Source organism: Salmo trutta, chromosome 5 (genome assembly GCF_901001165.1).
Source record: "Salmo trutta chromosome 5, fSalTru1.1, whole genome shotgun sequence".
Lineage (NCBI taxonomy): Eukaryota > Metazoa > Chordata > Actinopteri > Salmoniformes > Salmonidae > Salmo > Salmo trutta.
Genome location: NC_042961.1, coordinates 22,197,227 through 22,213,822, shown reverse-complemented (window position 1 = coordinate 22,213,822; position 16,596 = coordinate 22,197,227). Strand labels below are relative to the sequence as shown.

The window sequence follows — 16,596 nt, the reverse complement described above, 5'->3', positions numbered from 1 at the left end:
GGTACAAGGGCAGGACAGGCCACAGTCACACAGATACAAAAGCCACTATCTTCAGTTGCTTCTGATTCCAACCAATGAAACCTATTACTAGGATAAAGTATTATGATCTAGAACACCTGGTTTTAATTATTAGCTGGTTGATAAGCGGAATCAGGTTTGTTACAACAGGGGTTGGATTGAAAACCTACAGGAGGGAAGCTCTCCCGGAACTGGGTTGAAGAGCCCTGCTCTAGAGAGACCTCTACAAAGTAACTTTTAGCTGATGGGAGTGTAGGAAACCCCTCTCAATTGTGTTTCAACTGGCCATCCTTGGGAATAAGTTACATTAACTCATCTGGCATAGGTACAGACATCTAACTTCAATACTACTGGATCTCTATTTGAACTCAGACAGCCATGTAGAGAGACAGACAGACAGACAGCCATGTAGAGAGACAGACAGCCAGACAGCCATGTAGAGAGACAGACAGCCAGACAACCATGTAGAGAGACAGACAGACAGACAGCCATGTAGACAGCCAGACAGCCATGTAGACAGCCAGCCAGCCATGTAGACAGCCAGCCAGCCAGACAGCCAGCCAGACAGCCAGCCAGCCAGCCAGCCAGACAGACAGACAGACAGACAGACAGACACAGACAGACAGAGGCCTTGAAAATACATGTACCCTCTTCATGCAGGATTAATAGATTGCATTGGCTGAATTGCTGGGATGTATTTCCAGATGTTTCCGAGGGAATGACTGTTTCAAGTTAGGGGCAGATGAAGGATAGTGTGCTTTGAAGGCTGAAGTCAAAATTTGGTGCCTCAAATTAACAACACAAGGGGAACTAGATAGAAGTAGAAAGAGGCCACACCTGACAGAGATGTTCAAAATAGAAGATTGCATACATGCGCCACTCTTTCATCTGCCAATGATCTATAAACAGTTTGGAATTTTAAATACTTGATCTGGAAACTAAATGACGCCATTTCATTTCTCACTTTATCTCACTGTGGAAGGGAAAACCTTAAGGATACTAACTTGAGGATAGTTTTAAAGAGTAACAAATGTATAGCGCCCCCCACTGGTAACATCTGCTTGGCACAACTGTCAACATAGGGGAATTGTGATCTCTCCCACTAAAGCAGCTGGGTTAGTAAGGCAGCTCCATGGGCAGGCAACCTGACACCTCGACTACCATTTCACTCTACTCCTCATTCTCTGGGAGAGAGAGACCACTCCGCGGTAGGTAGGCAAACACTGGCGTGTGTTTGCATAATACTGGTGAGGTGGGCAGGCAAGTGCAAGGGCAGGGGAGTCTTTAGCAAGGGGGAGAGAGAGACCGGTGCATGCTCTTACAGGCAATTAGGAGGATGAGAATTGAGATTACAGATAGTCAAGGCAGGGGCAATGGGTCTAGTACTAGGTGGTTTAGACAGGTATGTATTTTACCATGTTCAGCTGCCTACTGTACATCAAAGCAGTAGTGAACTTTAACCATGGAGGTTAGGGTTCGTGGGAGGGTTTTGAGGGAGGGGGATGGATGGGTTACTGGAGAGCTGTCATAGATGAGGAAAACACTGACAGACAGGTGATACAGGCAAGACTAAGATAAGGAAACACAATGATTCAGACAGACAACATGAAGACAGACACAAACACACAGCTGTCCACAGGTACCCCTCACCTTCTGTGCCCTTTACCGGATTCTCAAACAGGACGTACAGTAGGTCTACATTAACTCTACCTTCTTGATTGCCAAAACTGTCATTAGTCCCATGAATTAAACCTACAACATAACTTCTTATCGCCGACTGTCACAAGCTCCTCTATAACATTGAGACAACCAGTAGGGTCCTTGAGGCTTTTGAAAACATTTTTTTAAATTATCATTAAGAAAATGGGAAGTCACATGAGTCCTAGGTCCCTAAAATGAGTCCTAGGTCCCTAAAATGAGCCCTATGTCCCTAAAATGAGCCCTAGGTCCCGAGAAGTCACAAACTGCAAAAACACAAATCCTGCCGGGAACTGAGCACACACACACCAAATTACTTTCCACTCATTTGGAGTTGAGGGTGGGATGAGATAGCTATGGAGTGATGTGCCGAAATTTGATGCAAAGCAATGACGCCGGCCCTGATGTATTGGAATGTCTGGTGTGTCAGTTCTAGAATCTGTGATGAAAGAAAATGAGGGAGTGAAGGATAGGAGGAGCAGAATACTGAATGGAACTGAAGAGGAGAATGAGATCTTGTAGGTGGGGCGGAGACTGAGGCTTGAGTATGATAAGAGGAAGAGGAGGCGTGATGAAGGGCGAGAGGGGGTCAGCCACCCAGAGGCACTCCAGTGCAAACACACTGTCTACCCAGCATGCATTGCATGCAGGTGGAAATATCTCTCAGAGGAGGTGAAGAAGAAGGGGGAGGGGGGAATGCCAAGGAGCATGTCCAGGCAGGGAAGAGGCAGTTAGCAAAGATTTCCAACAGTTACAAACGGCCAGTAATAATCCACTCATCAGCCCACAGCAGAGCTAAGTAACACCAGTTCCCCTATGTTACAACCAGACAAGCAGAGTTACCTTTCAAAGGGCTTTCAACACCTTCAAACAACGCCTCGCCGACTCTCACTTCTCACATATTTGACTTCCTGTTCGCCTTTCTTATGCAGGAGGACGGGACGACACCCAACAGGGTGTTGTCTGACGGCTGTGCTTGAATCCTGATATGATAGTCCCTAACTTCAGCCACATCTGACCTCCTTATAGTAGCAGCTACAGAGACTCTTGCCTCATGGACAGACCATTGATATAATACTGCTTCTACATAATAACAGACGATCAACAATTGCTAACAATTGACGGCATGATTATACTAGAGCTAATGATGGCTGAGTTCAGTACAATAATTATACAGAAATGGCCCTGTGGAACAGACTAAATGGCATGTGTGGAGAAGAACAAAGCCCTGTTTTCTAAAGGTGTACCAATGAAGCACGTCAGTTCATCCTTCTGCGAGTCATATGATAATTAGCTTGGTTTATTTCTACAGTGTTTCTAAAGAACTTTTCGGGATAACATTGAACAAATCGCTTTGAGATTGTATTTGTAATAGATATCTTACAAAACACTTGACGTGAGGCAATATACAGTAGGTTGGTATTATGTATGGAAAGGTTATTCCATAGCCACCTGCTTTATATCAAAATCTCTCCGTTTCTTTCTAGGTCAAGTTGTTTATATAACAGCTCAAACGCCAAAGTAATTGAAACACAAATGAGAGGACAGAGGAGCACAAGGCCTTTACAAGGAGGTTCTGTGAAGAAAAAAAATCCTTGACCAACTTGCTTAAATAGTGAATACCCCTTGGTAGCTGAAAAGAAAACAGCTATTCAAACCTTTTCAATTACCAATGATGACATTGAAAGATACCGTCAAAGAAAATGGATGAACGTCTCTCATTGAAGTCGAAAGCAAACATGGTCAATATGGAATCCAATCATTTTCCTTCTGATTGAAGTCACACGTGGCCATCTGGCCTTGAGCCAGATTGGAACGTAGCCTTTCATATTTTTAAAGATCAGTGCAATGCACAATGCAGGCAGCACTCCTAATTATCCTTACATTTACTTTATGTCATTCATCCTGTCTGGGAAATTCTCAAATTCCTCACTTTCTCATAGGCTGCAAGGGTTTGCTGTTCTCCACACATTCCAATGAGTCAGAGCCCGGGGATAAGGAAACAAACAAGCCATGTTTCATTTGTGAGTGATTCATCTTGAGATTCAATACGACGTTTGCTGATATCGGGGAATTGTTTATCTATAACTGGACCCTTGAGATCTCATTTAAGTTCTATTTAATGGTTCCTTGGTGAAGTGGTTCCTGTGAAAGTTTTTTTTTAAAAACAACTGAAGTTTGTGATGACTCATATGTATAATTGTTTGTCGTCTCTAAGAGGGTGTTGGGTTGCTATGCCATTTCCTCCATAGCTTCCATTTAAAGCCTGTAAACTGCTACATCAAAACATAATCTCTTTTCAGAGTAACAATCTGATATGAAAGCAACTAAAGGAACATTTTTAATTTAGTGGTATTGTTTTTATTCATACTTATCACAATGTCAAACTCAAATAGTGATAATTTACGGTTGAAATACAATACAACTTTCTTATACAGCTGCAATTACTTTAGAAAGATAGCATCAACTTAAATAGCCAAAATAAGGGGGGAATATGACATTGGGCTAAAATCTTCATTACAACATGTGATCAACAAGTATTGAACAACCCTCTTTCCACTAACTCACATTCCAGTATCTTTAGCCTGACCTTCTCCTCACTCACAGTCCAACTGTTTTACCTGCTCGGCACTTCTCTGGTTGCTACAGTTACGTTCGGTCTGACACATATTTTAAACCAGGGCTTTTTCTGGCAGGTTAAGGATCTGAGCAGACAGGCCATTGTGCCAATTTTTCAATTTGGCAAAACGTGGACCTTTAAATTCTGTGTCAAACTTTTCCCTGTGGCATGAGGAAAGAGAGAAAGGAAAATGGGGGGGGAAGAGAGAGAAAGGAAGAAAAGGGGGTGGGGGGGTGAGAGACAGGTTAGGGACTGTGGCCTCCACTCCCCTGCCTGAGTCCTGTGAGGGTCAGAGTGCACTGGGGGCTTCCCAAATCCTCAACAAACACAAATCAACACAACCCCACTGGGTGGATCTATGATGTCCTGTATCAGGGAATAAGCCCAGGCTTGAGAAATCCCTCATGAGGAAACAAAAAGTGATATTTCTGCTCTGTGTGTGTGGCAGCAACACGTTCCGTGGCATTTCAGCTGTAGGAGTCTAACAACTGCTGGGAAGTGGGAAAAACACGTGAGCTCATAATGAGGGCTATCCGTAATCCATGTGAGGGGCACCGCAGCGTCGATGCACCTCATACTATTCTCACGGTTGGCTCAGCAAGACACGACTCACACTCTAACCTTCAAGTTCACCACAGAGAGTGGTGTGGAGCTGGGCCCTGCGGTAAGGCTGAGTGACTCAGCGACCCTTGACCACTAGCTAACAGCAGAAACTCTGCTCTGGGCTCATCTGGGGGCAATGGCCAAATACAGCCTATTTGCTAGGCCTCCGGTCGCTGCTGCTAGCTGCCTACCTTGATTTCCTCAGATGTTCCACGTCTGGGTCTTGCACTAAAGGGAGAGGGGGAAAGAGAGAGAAGAACCATTAGTAACTTAGTGTGTGGCAGGGTAAGAGGGGTAGACTAAACTAAATTAAACAAGAATAGAAATGAGAAAAGCAGCACTACTTACTGAACTCCGTTCCCGTGATGTGGGCGAGGAGGCGGAAGGACTTGGACTGCACCTGGGAGGAGCTGCGGGCCCAGTCATTCAACTCCATGTCCCTGTCTGCAGTCTTGATCACAGCCTGATAAACTGGGGAGGCACTGTCTACCTGAGCGTCTTTTACTGGGAGCGAACTGGAACCACAGAGAGAGAGCTGGCTCGTCACACTGGCACTAATTCATGCCCACCACAGCCTGACAGCAATCAGGGCGAATAGGAAATTATGGGGTGTTATTCGAATTCTGATCACAGTGTTAAAAACTGCAGTCTGGTGGTGATTTTTTATTATTGGGGTATGTCTGAGTGTATACATATAAAGTACCATAACTAACCTTTGTAGCCTACTTAGTCGTCTAAGGAGCATTTAGGAGAATTGGGAGAGAATCTATTTCAAAGGCTCCCTCTTCACTTTTCATTTGAGATGTAAAAAAACAGGCTCGGTCTTGCATAAGGGGAGCTGCGAGAGAGGAGCTAAAAACTGGACATTAAAAAGCAGCATCCTCCAGCATCTGCTCACACAAACCAGTGATAAAATGGTAAAAAGCTGTCTAATAGTTTCCTATTTGCAGAAGCTTGCACACAAAGCACTATGGCTACATTACGAACCCTGTGGCATCTTTTCTCAATAGCATATTTCATAAATATAATTTCGTACAATAAAAACACACATACTGTACCTCTAGCAGGAGGAAAGAGCTCAGAACATTCAGTTTAGCGTCATCATTAAACTAGTATAGTTCCTGGTATATGGCATAGCTAGTGCTGGTCAGTTGCACATTACTGATTGGGAGTATTGAGTCCAGCACTTAATGTGTTCGTCCTCCGTTCATTTCCTTTTTATATCCATATAAATCATGCAGTTCTTTTGCAATACACGAGATTACTGACCTGTGATAACGTTGCAGCTGACAATAAAACCTATTTTACAGAGAGCCTTGAACCATAAATAATCCCTGTGTAGCCAGCAGGGCAGTGGACTCCGTCTAAGAAACGGTTTTCTATACCAAGACAAAAATAATAATAAAAAAAAAAAAAACACCAAAAGACCAAAATTATGATTCTGTGGTTGACCTGTTGAGCAATATCGGTTTGCAACACACTCTGCTTTTCTAAAAAGAAAAATGTTGTTTGCCATGAAAACGTCTAATCCATGGCTGTTTCCCATGCATTTCAATCACAATACAATTTCAGCACAATTTTCCAAAGGAATGAAAAATTGTTTGTTAGTAATCAGTCATTGATAAAGACCCACAATCCCTGAATATCAAAACACCATACTTATAGTGATGTCCTCGACAAACAGCTGCTCTGCAATCGACTCCCGTCAAACTATGACGTCGTCATTGCATTACGGTGCAGAGGCAACATCCGGCAATTCTAGACATCATTCCATCAACCCACAAATTACGCCAATTGGTGGCGTGTAGAAAATTGCCATCGGTAACAAAATCTCCATTCAGAGTGAGGATGTAGTGGGTTAGCAGTGAGGGGAACGGACGTAAGGAGGGAGGAGACAGCACACAGGCTGTGCTTCGTAGGTTGTCACAGAGTGGTCTACTTACGCCAAGGGGGAGCCGGCTGGGACTTCCTCTCTGTTCGGCAGGGAAGGGGTGGGGCAGGGCGAGGTGGGGCAGTGGATGGATGGAGAGGGGTGGGGGGGAAGCAGCATGGCATGGTGGGTGGGATGGACAGTGCGGTGATTGGGTTTGTTGAGGAGGAACCGAGGAAGTGAAAGAGGGAGGATTAGATATTGGCCCCGTAGCGGAAAGCATAGAGTGAGACCCTCAGCTTTCGTTAAGAGAAAGAGAAATTTCCCTTTTCTCCACATATGAACAAAACAAATTTGTCTGGTTATCAATTTCTAAAGAAAGTTATCCGTTTACATGAAGCATGTGGGTCTATATATTTACATACATTGATACAAATCAAGAGTTTACAGTCCCTTTCATTAAACTATACATTTTGTACTGGGACGTCTGTACTGGGATCTTCAGGTATTTGAAAGGCAATTATTAGTGTGGGTGAGGGTATGTAAAAGGGTGGCAGGTAGCCTAGCGGTTAAGAGGGTTGGGCTAGTAACCTAAATGTCGCCGGTTTGAATCCCAGAGCAGACTTGGTGAAAAATATGCAGATGTGCCCTTGAGCAAGGCACTTAATTCTAGTTGCTCTGAATAAGAGCGTCTGCTAAATTACTAAAATGAAAAAAGATCAGGGAAGGCTTGGTGACTAAAGGTGATTGGGTGGCTTTATGCTTGAAGGTGAGCAGCATGAAGACATTCATAGAATGGATGGAATCTAACAAATACACTTGAATACTGCAACAGGTGACCTGCATTTGTAACAAGGAATATAGATCGGTTAGCTGATAACGTCACAAAAACTATGTGCGCATTTTCATGCGGAAGAAGTCAGCATATTGTTGTGATTCTGGATGGCCAGATAGCTACCAACAATGACAAGAAACTGCATTGTGGGGAATCGTAAGTGGCTCGTTTCAACTTGTTCTTGATACCATGTCTTGCTTTGAGGTGTTGACTGATTTCATGCCAATAATTCACTAGCTAGCTAACCAACAACTGTAACAATGAATGAGAGACAACAAGTGCTCATTGCGCAAATGTACAGTACCAGTCAAATGTTTGGACACACCGACTCATTCAAGTATTTTTCTTTATTTGTACTATTTTTTACATGGTAGAATAACAGTGAAGACATCAAAACTATGAAATAACACATATGGAATCATGTAGTAACCAAACAAATTGTTAAACAAATCAAAATATATTTTATATTTGAGATTCTTCAACTAGCAACTCTTTGCCTTGATGACAGCTTTGCACACTCTTGGCATTATCTCAACCAGCTTCATGAGGTAGTCACCTGGAATGCATTAACAGGTTTACCTTGTTAAAAGTTAATTTGTGGAATTTCGTTCCTTCTTAATGTGTTTGAGCCAATCAGTTGTGTTGTGACAAGGTAGGGGTGTTATACAGAAGATAGCCCTATTTGGTAAAAGACCAAGTCCATATTATTGGAAGAACAGCTTAAATAAGGAAAGAGAAATGACAGTCCATCATTACTTTAAGACCAGAAGGTCAATCAATGCGGTCGTAGTCACAAAAACCATCAAGCGCTATGATGAAACTGGCTCTCATGAGGACCGACCCAGAGTTACCTCTGCTGTGTCTTTGTGAGACGCAGAGTAAGTGAACAGATGATCTCCGCATGTGTGGTTCCCACCGTGAAGCATGAAGGAGGAGATGTGATGGTGCTTTGCTGGTGAAACTCTGATTTATTTAGAAGTCGAGGTAAACTTAACCAGCATGGCTACCAAAGAATTCTGCAGCGATACGCCATCCCATTTTCAACAGGACAATGACCCAACACACCTCCAGGTTGTGTAAGGGATATTTGACCAAGAAGGAGAGTGATGGAGTGCTGCATCAGATGACCTGGCCTCCACAATCACCAGACCTCAACCCATTTGCGATAGTTTGGGATGAGTTGGACTGCAGAGAGAAGGAAAAGCAGCCAACAAGGGATCAGCATATGTGGGAACTCCTTCAAGACTGTTGGAAAAGCATTCCTCATGAAGCTGGTTGAGAGAATGCCAAGAGTGTGCAAAGCTGTTATCAAGGCAAAGGGTGGCTACTTTGAAGAATCTAAAATACATTTTGATTTGTTTAACACTTGTTTGGTTACTACATGATTCCATGTGTTATTTCATAGTTTTGATCTATTCACTATTATTCTACAATGTAGAAAATTGTTAGAATAAATAAAAACCCTTGAATGAGTAGGTGTGTCTAAACTTTTCACTGTAATGTATTTATTTTTTCAATAAACAAAAATATACAGTTGAAGTCAGCAGTTTACATACACCTTAGCAAAATACATTTAAACTCAGTTTTTCACAATTCCTGACATTTAATCCAAGTACAAATTCCCTGTCTTAGGTCAGTTAGGATCACCACTTTATTTTAAGAATGTGAAATGTCAGAATAATATAGTAGAGAGAATGATTTATTTCATCACATTCTCAGTGAGTCAGAAGTTTAGATACACTCAATTAGTATTTGATAGCATTGCCTTTAAATTGTTTAACTTGGGTCAAACGTTTCAGGTAGCCTTCCACAAACTTCCCAAAATAAGTTGGGTGAATTTTGGCCCATTCCTCCTGACAGAGCTGGTGTAACAGTCAGGTTTGTAGGCCTCCTTGCTCGCACACGCTTTTTCAGTTCTTCCCACAAATTTTCTATGGGATTGAGGTCAGGGCTTTGTGATGGCCACTCCAATACCTTGACTTGGTTGTCCTTAAGCCATTTTGCCACAACTTTGGAAGTATGCTTGGGGTCATTGTCCATTTGGAAGACCCAAATGGACAATGCAGCGGCGTCTTCCTTGCCGAGTAGCCTTTCAGGTTATGTCGATATAGGACTCGTTTTACTGTGGATATAGATAATTTTGTACCAGTTTCCTCCAGCATCTTCACAAGGTCCTTTGCTGTTGTTCTGGGATTGATTTGCACTTTTCACACCAAAGTACGCTCATCTCTAGGAGACAGAACGCGTCTCCTTCCTGAGCGGTATGACAGCTGTGTGGTCCCATGGTGTTTATACTTGCGTAATCTTGTTTGTACAGATGAACATGGTACTTTCAGGTGTTTGGAAATTGCTCCCAAGGATGAACCAAACTTGTGGAGGTCTACAATTTTGTTTCTGAGGTCTTGGCTGATTTCTTTTGATTTTCCCATGATGTCAAGCAAAGAGGCACCGAGTTTGAAGGTAGGCCTTGAAATATCTCCAATTGACTCAAATTATGTAAATCAGAAGCTTCTAAAGCCATGGAATTTTCCAAGCTGTTTAAAGGCACAGTCAACTCAGTGTATGTAAACTTCTGACACACTGGAATTGTAATACAGTGAATTATAAGTGAAATAATCTGTCTGTAAATAATTGTTGGAAAAATTACTTGTGTCATGCACAAAATAGATGTCCTAACCGACTTGCCAAACTATAGTTTGTTAACAAGAAATGCGTGGAGTGGTTAAAAAACGAGTTTTAATGACTCCAACCTAAGTGTATGTAAACGTCCGACTTCAACTGTAGCTTACATGTCAAGAATCTATGCCAACCCCGTCTGTTTTGCCTCATATTTGCGCACGCATCGGTTTTGTTGCTAAACAACCAAACCGTCTATGCCTTTGTAAAAAAATGACAAATCTACATCTGTGCCTTAGAGCACCAAACCAAACCTCTCCAGGCAATACAAATAGTAACACACCACAAACACCACCCTTACACAAACAGATCTCACTGCTACCTACTTGAAACAGTCTGAGTTGTATGTTCCTTCTTGACACATACAAAATACACTTTGGATATACAGTCCAGTAGAAATATTTTAAAAAGGGTAACAATCCTAGATCATCAGGGCCTGAAAAGACATCCTGATGAAGTAAGTCTGCGGCTTTAGCTTCTCCAGCACAGCGCGGATACACTACACTGGAGTACTAGACTAGTTCAGCACAGCCAGCCAAGGAGAGGAAAGGAGGGGTACTACGTAGGTCATGCAGGTTGGGGGAAAGGTAGAAAGAGAGTGCAGAGGAAGGGAGGGTCTTACCCGGCCTCGTGGCCCTTGGACTGTCCGGCGATGGCGTCCATGATGGCGTCCTGGGAGTACATGCTAATGGGGGTGTTGTACTGGGCATGGATTATGGTGGCCTTGCCCCCAGGACCCTTCACCTCGATGGGCTTGTGGGTGGACAGGGCAGTGTCCTTCAGCGCAATGGCGTTGAAGTTGGGCACATACTCGTTGCTGTCGTGGAGCGGTAGAGGAAGTTGGCAGGGTAGTGATGATTAGGGTGAAGAGGAAAAGAAGTAAAGAGAGAGAAAGAGGGAAAAGTGAAGGAAAGTGAGGAAGGAGGGTGGCAGTGGAAGGAGAAATGGAGTGAGATGTTAAGTGAAACAGTGTAATAGCCTGTTAGCAGATCAGTTTGTGCTCTAGCCAACTCCTTTGTCGTGTATAATGCCATGCGGAACATCAACATGTACCGCACACAACACCGGGTGGCACACAACAAAGGAGTTGGTTAATGCACAAAAGGGGACAATTAAGACTGGAGAAATTCACGCATTTTCTATGCACTTCTCAGTATTTGGTATACAGCCTTACCTTAACCACCTACGTAACGTGCTCTGCAGGTGTGGCTACCTTGGGCGCTCTGAATTAATTTCATTCAACCTCTGAACCCCCCCCCCCCCGCTCAAAGTCAGAATACATGTAGAGAGAAAAGTGCATAAAAAGGGAATTAAGTTCAATGTACTCATGCTTAACTCGGGTCAGAATTCCCCCCATAGAGATCTGCTACTAAAACAGCGTGGGGTTTTGAAGAGAAAGGCGGATAAAGAGCCATCGAGGCGCTGTATGTTACACAGCAAACATGCTCTGTATATCCCCCAGTAGAACAGGCACAGCACAGCTTACATATCTGCGCACACACACACACACACACACACACACACACACACACACACACTCAGGTTTCCCTCCAGATACAGGTCAGCCCTCCCAGGTATGTGGGAGTCCACAGGCTCAGATGATGTTCTACAACTGGCCTACAAGTAAACTGATCAAGATAAAGAGCAAATGGATGTGTTAATATAAACATGCACTGTCATCTAAGTTACAAAAATATAAAGGCTAACTTATTGAACCATTGCATCATCATTCAAATCCCACAAAAAAAACAGTTGATCAATGCCAGCAATGTACAGTTTCAAAATGATCTGCAAATGACTTTTTTTTATTACATCATATTAGCCATCTATCCAATAAAACTAAATTACACAAGCAAATACTTCACACGTCCACACTCTCCACCTAAATGCCATACTGTATGTACATGGCTGATGGCTCATGGGAGAATTTAGCATAATGTCATTCTCTCATACAAAATATCCCAAAATCACTATTAATGAACAGGGATCTCGTCTGCGAGGGGTTTTCAAGTTAATGATCACAAGCAACATTTGTTTTATGATAGGTTAAGATTTATTAGATGTTCACTCCCTTTTCTCCGGGACTATGACAACCATTACAGACCAAACCAAAACTATCATTATCATTACCAATCCGACAACCGCTCATCTGTCTCAGATTCATAATCACGACACAACAAGCCAAGACAATGCACATCCACTTCACACCAAAGAGACTGACACGATAACATTAACATGACACACTACACCATGCAGCTGAACCACGGAATCGTTTTGGGGGCGAACGCTGTTACGTCACATGCAGGGTAGGGTACTAACTTGGCAGGAGTGTTGGAAATAACCTGAGGCAGCGGCAGAGAGGAGAAAGAGAGAGAGAGAGACAGTGATTAACAACGCAATTACACTCTACCACCCGCCTCCGCCGAGGTCGCTTATTTGGCGTGAAAGGCAAGTCGCAAGGTACGTCAGATATAAGAGAATAGGAAAGGAGAAGAGATAGAAGACGGTGAAGGTGAATACTGAGAATCACACAATGCAACAATGAAAGCCATCAGTGAAAAATATGTTTTCAACTTTGTTGCCGTTCATTCTTGATTATGATCATTACTGAGGCTTGTCCATCACTGGCATGCAGCCATGGCATTGCAGGCTCTTTAAATCTATAACATGGAGCTAAAAATACTATTTTTTACGTCAGAGCAGTGGTACAAAGTGATAAAGAAAGTGGGAGAGAGAGCGCAACAGACAAGAGAGAGAACTTTGTACTGTATGTTTTGTAGATGAGGGTAGAAAGCGAGATAAAGAAATAAATAAAATGGAGAGAGGTGAAGAGAGAGGGTCAGACGAGACAGAGGCGGATATATTGGGGTTCTGTATGTTTAGAGAGATGGGAGCAGAGCAGAGAGGAACCTGAACCCAGCCATTCCATGGCCTTTTAAAGAGACGACAAGAACAGGTGCTGGCCCTGAACCATCGTCACGGTGTCTTATAGCACACTATAGCACTTTTAAATTAGGTCACGCGACTGCTTTCTGTTTTAGATAACACTAGGGGAATGCTAGTTCACTGTGTTCATCACAAAGACTGATATAGCAAACACTGCATTTAGCGATTCACCTCTTTTAGCGATTCAACTTTCTCACATTAAAGAAGTTCTGCTATTAGCGCTTAACTGACACATCAGACACATACTAAAAACAAATCTCCATTTCACTGTGCAGTCACTTCGTCCATCCTGGCCGCGTTTTAAAGCAACGGTTAGGTTTAAAGCAATAGTTAGCTCTTCATGTACACAAGCACTGAAAGGCTTGCCTGGGACGTCACATGTTCATATTTTGGCAGAGGGGACACCTAATCTCCCGGGGGCTCTTCGTATTACCTGGAGAAGGGCCACAGCCTGAGCTAGGGGCCTTTACAGGGACTGTGCTGCCTTCCCTGCACATTCCCCTCTGGGGGAACCTAAATCACTAGAACCCATTAGGGTCACCAGGCTGTCTAGAGCCCAGCTCGGGATCAGAATACACAGCTAAATCTGAATGTTCTGAGGCTTTCTATCCTTCTGCCCCATGAGGGCCGGTCAGCAGAGCAGCAGGGACTGGTTGGAGTAGGGTGAAGCCCCTTGGAGTAGGGTGAAGCCCCTTGGAGTAGGGTGAAGTTGGCCATAGACACTGATCTATGGTACATTTTGAGGGGGGAGGGGTTCTCTCTGAATGTTGAAGGTTAGGCTTTGGAGAGGGCTAGCTAACCCTACACCTGAGCCTATAGGCAACTTCCACCCGGAGCTTCTACCCCACTCCCTCCTCTTCACTATGGGGTTCACCAGGCCTGGCCACCCCTGGCTGGTGCTGCTGTTACTACCGTCTGTTCCACTTGGTTACGTACCCCACTGAGAGGCCTGCTGCAGAGTCCTTTCCTCTGTTGCTCTCCTGGAGCTGAGCCATCTCTCGCAGGGTCTCAGCGGAGTACAGCCCAATAGGAGTGTTATACTGCGCCTTCTTTGTGGGGGTCGTCTTGCCCCCAGGGCTTGGAGTTTGCCTCTTGGTGGGCGACCCCGAGTGGGAGTTTTTCTCGCCAGACGCCTCGAGTGACACGGAGGAGGAATTGCAGGCCGAGAGGCCGCCATTTATTTTGGTAGTTTGAGCCTTCAGGAGGGGAGAGACGTCGGTGAGGTGGATAAGGGGGAAGACAGATAGAGGCGTGGTCAGAGAGAACAACGCAAAAGGTACTCTATGAAACTCAAAAATATAGTTGTTTGAACTTAAACTTGGAAGGGAGGGTGGGTGCTGCATTGTCCCCAGTATCACCAGTAGAGGGCAGTGAGAGACTTAACATAAACAGTGCCTGAGCACACAGCTCCACACAGAGTGTGAAATTCTGAGTGGATCAGCCCAGCACGGCCCAGGGCTGTTCTTACAGACCTCAGAGCTGGATGTGCTGTGCTGACTCTATGGCTCCTTACACCCCTAATGGAGGAACTTTGCATGGAGCCTCCTGGAGCTCCCTACTCTGACGCCTCTGGTCTGGAAGGAGGCAGTGGTTTCACTGAAAGTCCTCAAACCACTTCGATCCCATATGAGTGTGACTGAAGAGTGTGTGTATCTTTTATTTATAAGTGCGGGCAACAAATTCTACAACTAGGGAAGCATGAAAACGTAGCAGTCGGTGTGCTGAATATGTTGGGAGAGTGAGACTGAACAGAGTGTTTCTGGCTGTGGTCATGCTTACCTTCTGGTGAGGGATCTGTTGCATGGGAGAATCCATTCTTTGGGTGGATGTGGAAAGTGGAAATGGGCGCTTTGACCTGTAGCAAAACAAAAAACAGATACATTCGAAATATTACAGTTATTAGAGTGGGACTTGGAATTCTACCACTTGTATAACACATAACAATTGGCTGCCAGAAAGGTGTTCTGCACTGAAAGCTTTTTCATGGTTTATGAGAGAGATCAAGAGAGGAAAAGTCTACCGGAGAAAGACCTGTGTCCAACAAGCCCATTACTACTTGGACACAAGGAGCAAAGAGGTCAAAGGTCACAGAGACAGGCTAGGCTCAACCTGAAACCTTCACAGACCACTCAGATACAAACAGTGTACCCTCCTTATCATAAGTGGTGGTGAGCCATATCAACAAGAACAGAACATAAATACCAGAGCCAGAATAAAGTAAATTCCATACAATTTTAGACAAGCTCAGACAAGCTCAGCAAGTGCAAGATTCAATCCACCATATTGTTCGCACCGCCAATGTTTACTTGAACCAACAATGAAGTGGGGTCTAAGTCAGAGAATAATGTGAATGTTTACAGAATACTTCAGAGATTGATCCCCCATGTTGTTTGTCTACACTCTTAGAAAAAAATGGTTGTCTATAACCTAAAAGGGTTATTTGGCTGTCCCCATAGGAGAACCCTTTTTGGTTTCAGGTAGAACCCTTTTGGGTTCCATGTAGAATCCATTCCACAGAGAGTACATTATACTCAAAAGGGTTCTACATTGAACCTAGGTTCAAAATATTTAGGTTAAGACGAGAGGATTTGAATATTCCATAACTCTTTGGGACCAGCATTGCTAATTAGCAAGGTCGCTAGAAGGATATCAACGGAGTTGGTTCCACGAATTTGTTTATTCGAATTTGTTTATTTTCTAACACTTCCCGAATGGAATTACTTCATTGTCTTCCCCTTCCCATCTTCAACCCAGCCTTGAACCAAAAATGGTTCCACTTGGAACTAAAAAGGGTTCTCCTATGTGGACAGCCGAAAACCCCTTTTGGAGTGTACCGTACTCATTGTAGACCCTGACCTAGATCTATGGAGGTGGTATAAGAGTATGCTCAGGCTCATGGGTTCAGAACGTTCCGTTTTAACACTGTTGGTCAAGTTCAGATACACAAGTGAAATGGAAAGAAAACAGTACGTGGGCGCTTCATCTTTTGAGTGAGTCAAGACTTGGGAGTGCTTGCTTGCCTTCTGCACTTATCAAGCCCCTAACGCATCTTGAAGGACACATTCATTCATTTTCTTATTGACATTCCAGCAAAATGCATACAGATGACACATAACACACAGTGTTATATGACAGTTGAGGACTAGGTTTCATAACTTCAAATCAATTAGTAAGTGCATATTGTAAGTGTCCAATGTTTTAAGTCTTCATTGTAGAAGGCTGTTAAATCTCTGCATTGTGTTCTTCTGTGGCGTACAGTGGTTATCCAAATAGTGGTTATTTATACTGAACAAAAATATAAATACAACCCTAATCTATGATTTCACATAA

At 43.6% G+C, this 16,596-nt stretch overlaps 1 protein-coding gene across 1 annotated transcript in view; it reads right to left on the bottom strand.

The window, feature by feature from the left end:
• Positions 1-16,596, bottom strand: part of LOC115193470 (LIM domain-binding protein 3) — a 56,160-nt gene that overhangs the window by 13,257 nt on the left and 26,307 nt on the right. Inside the window, exons 4-9 of the mRNA XM_029752156.1 lie at positions 15,046-15,121; positions 12,640-12,662; positions 10,943-11,137; positions 5,288-5,454; positions 5,131-5,167; positions 4,391-4,497 (exon numbers count right to left, since the gene is read on the bottom strand). Of these exons, the coding sequence (XP_029608016.1) occupies positions 4,391-4,497; positions 5,131-5,167; positions 5,288-5,454; positions 10,943-11,137; positions 12,640-12,662; positions 15,046-15,121 (605 nt within the window). The remainder of the gene's footprint in view (positions 1-4,390; positions 4,498-5,130; positions 5,168-5,287; positions 5,455-10,942; positions 11,138-12,639; positions 12,663-15,045; positions 15,122-16,596) is intronic.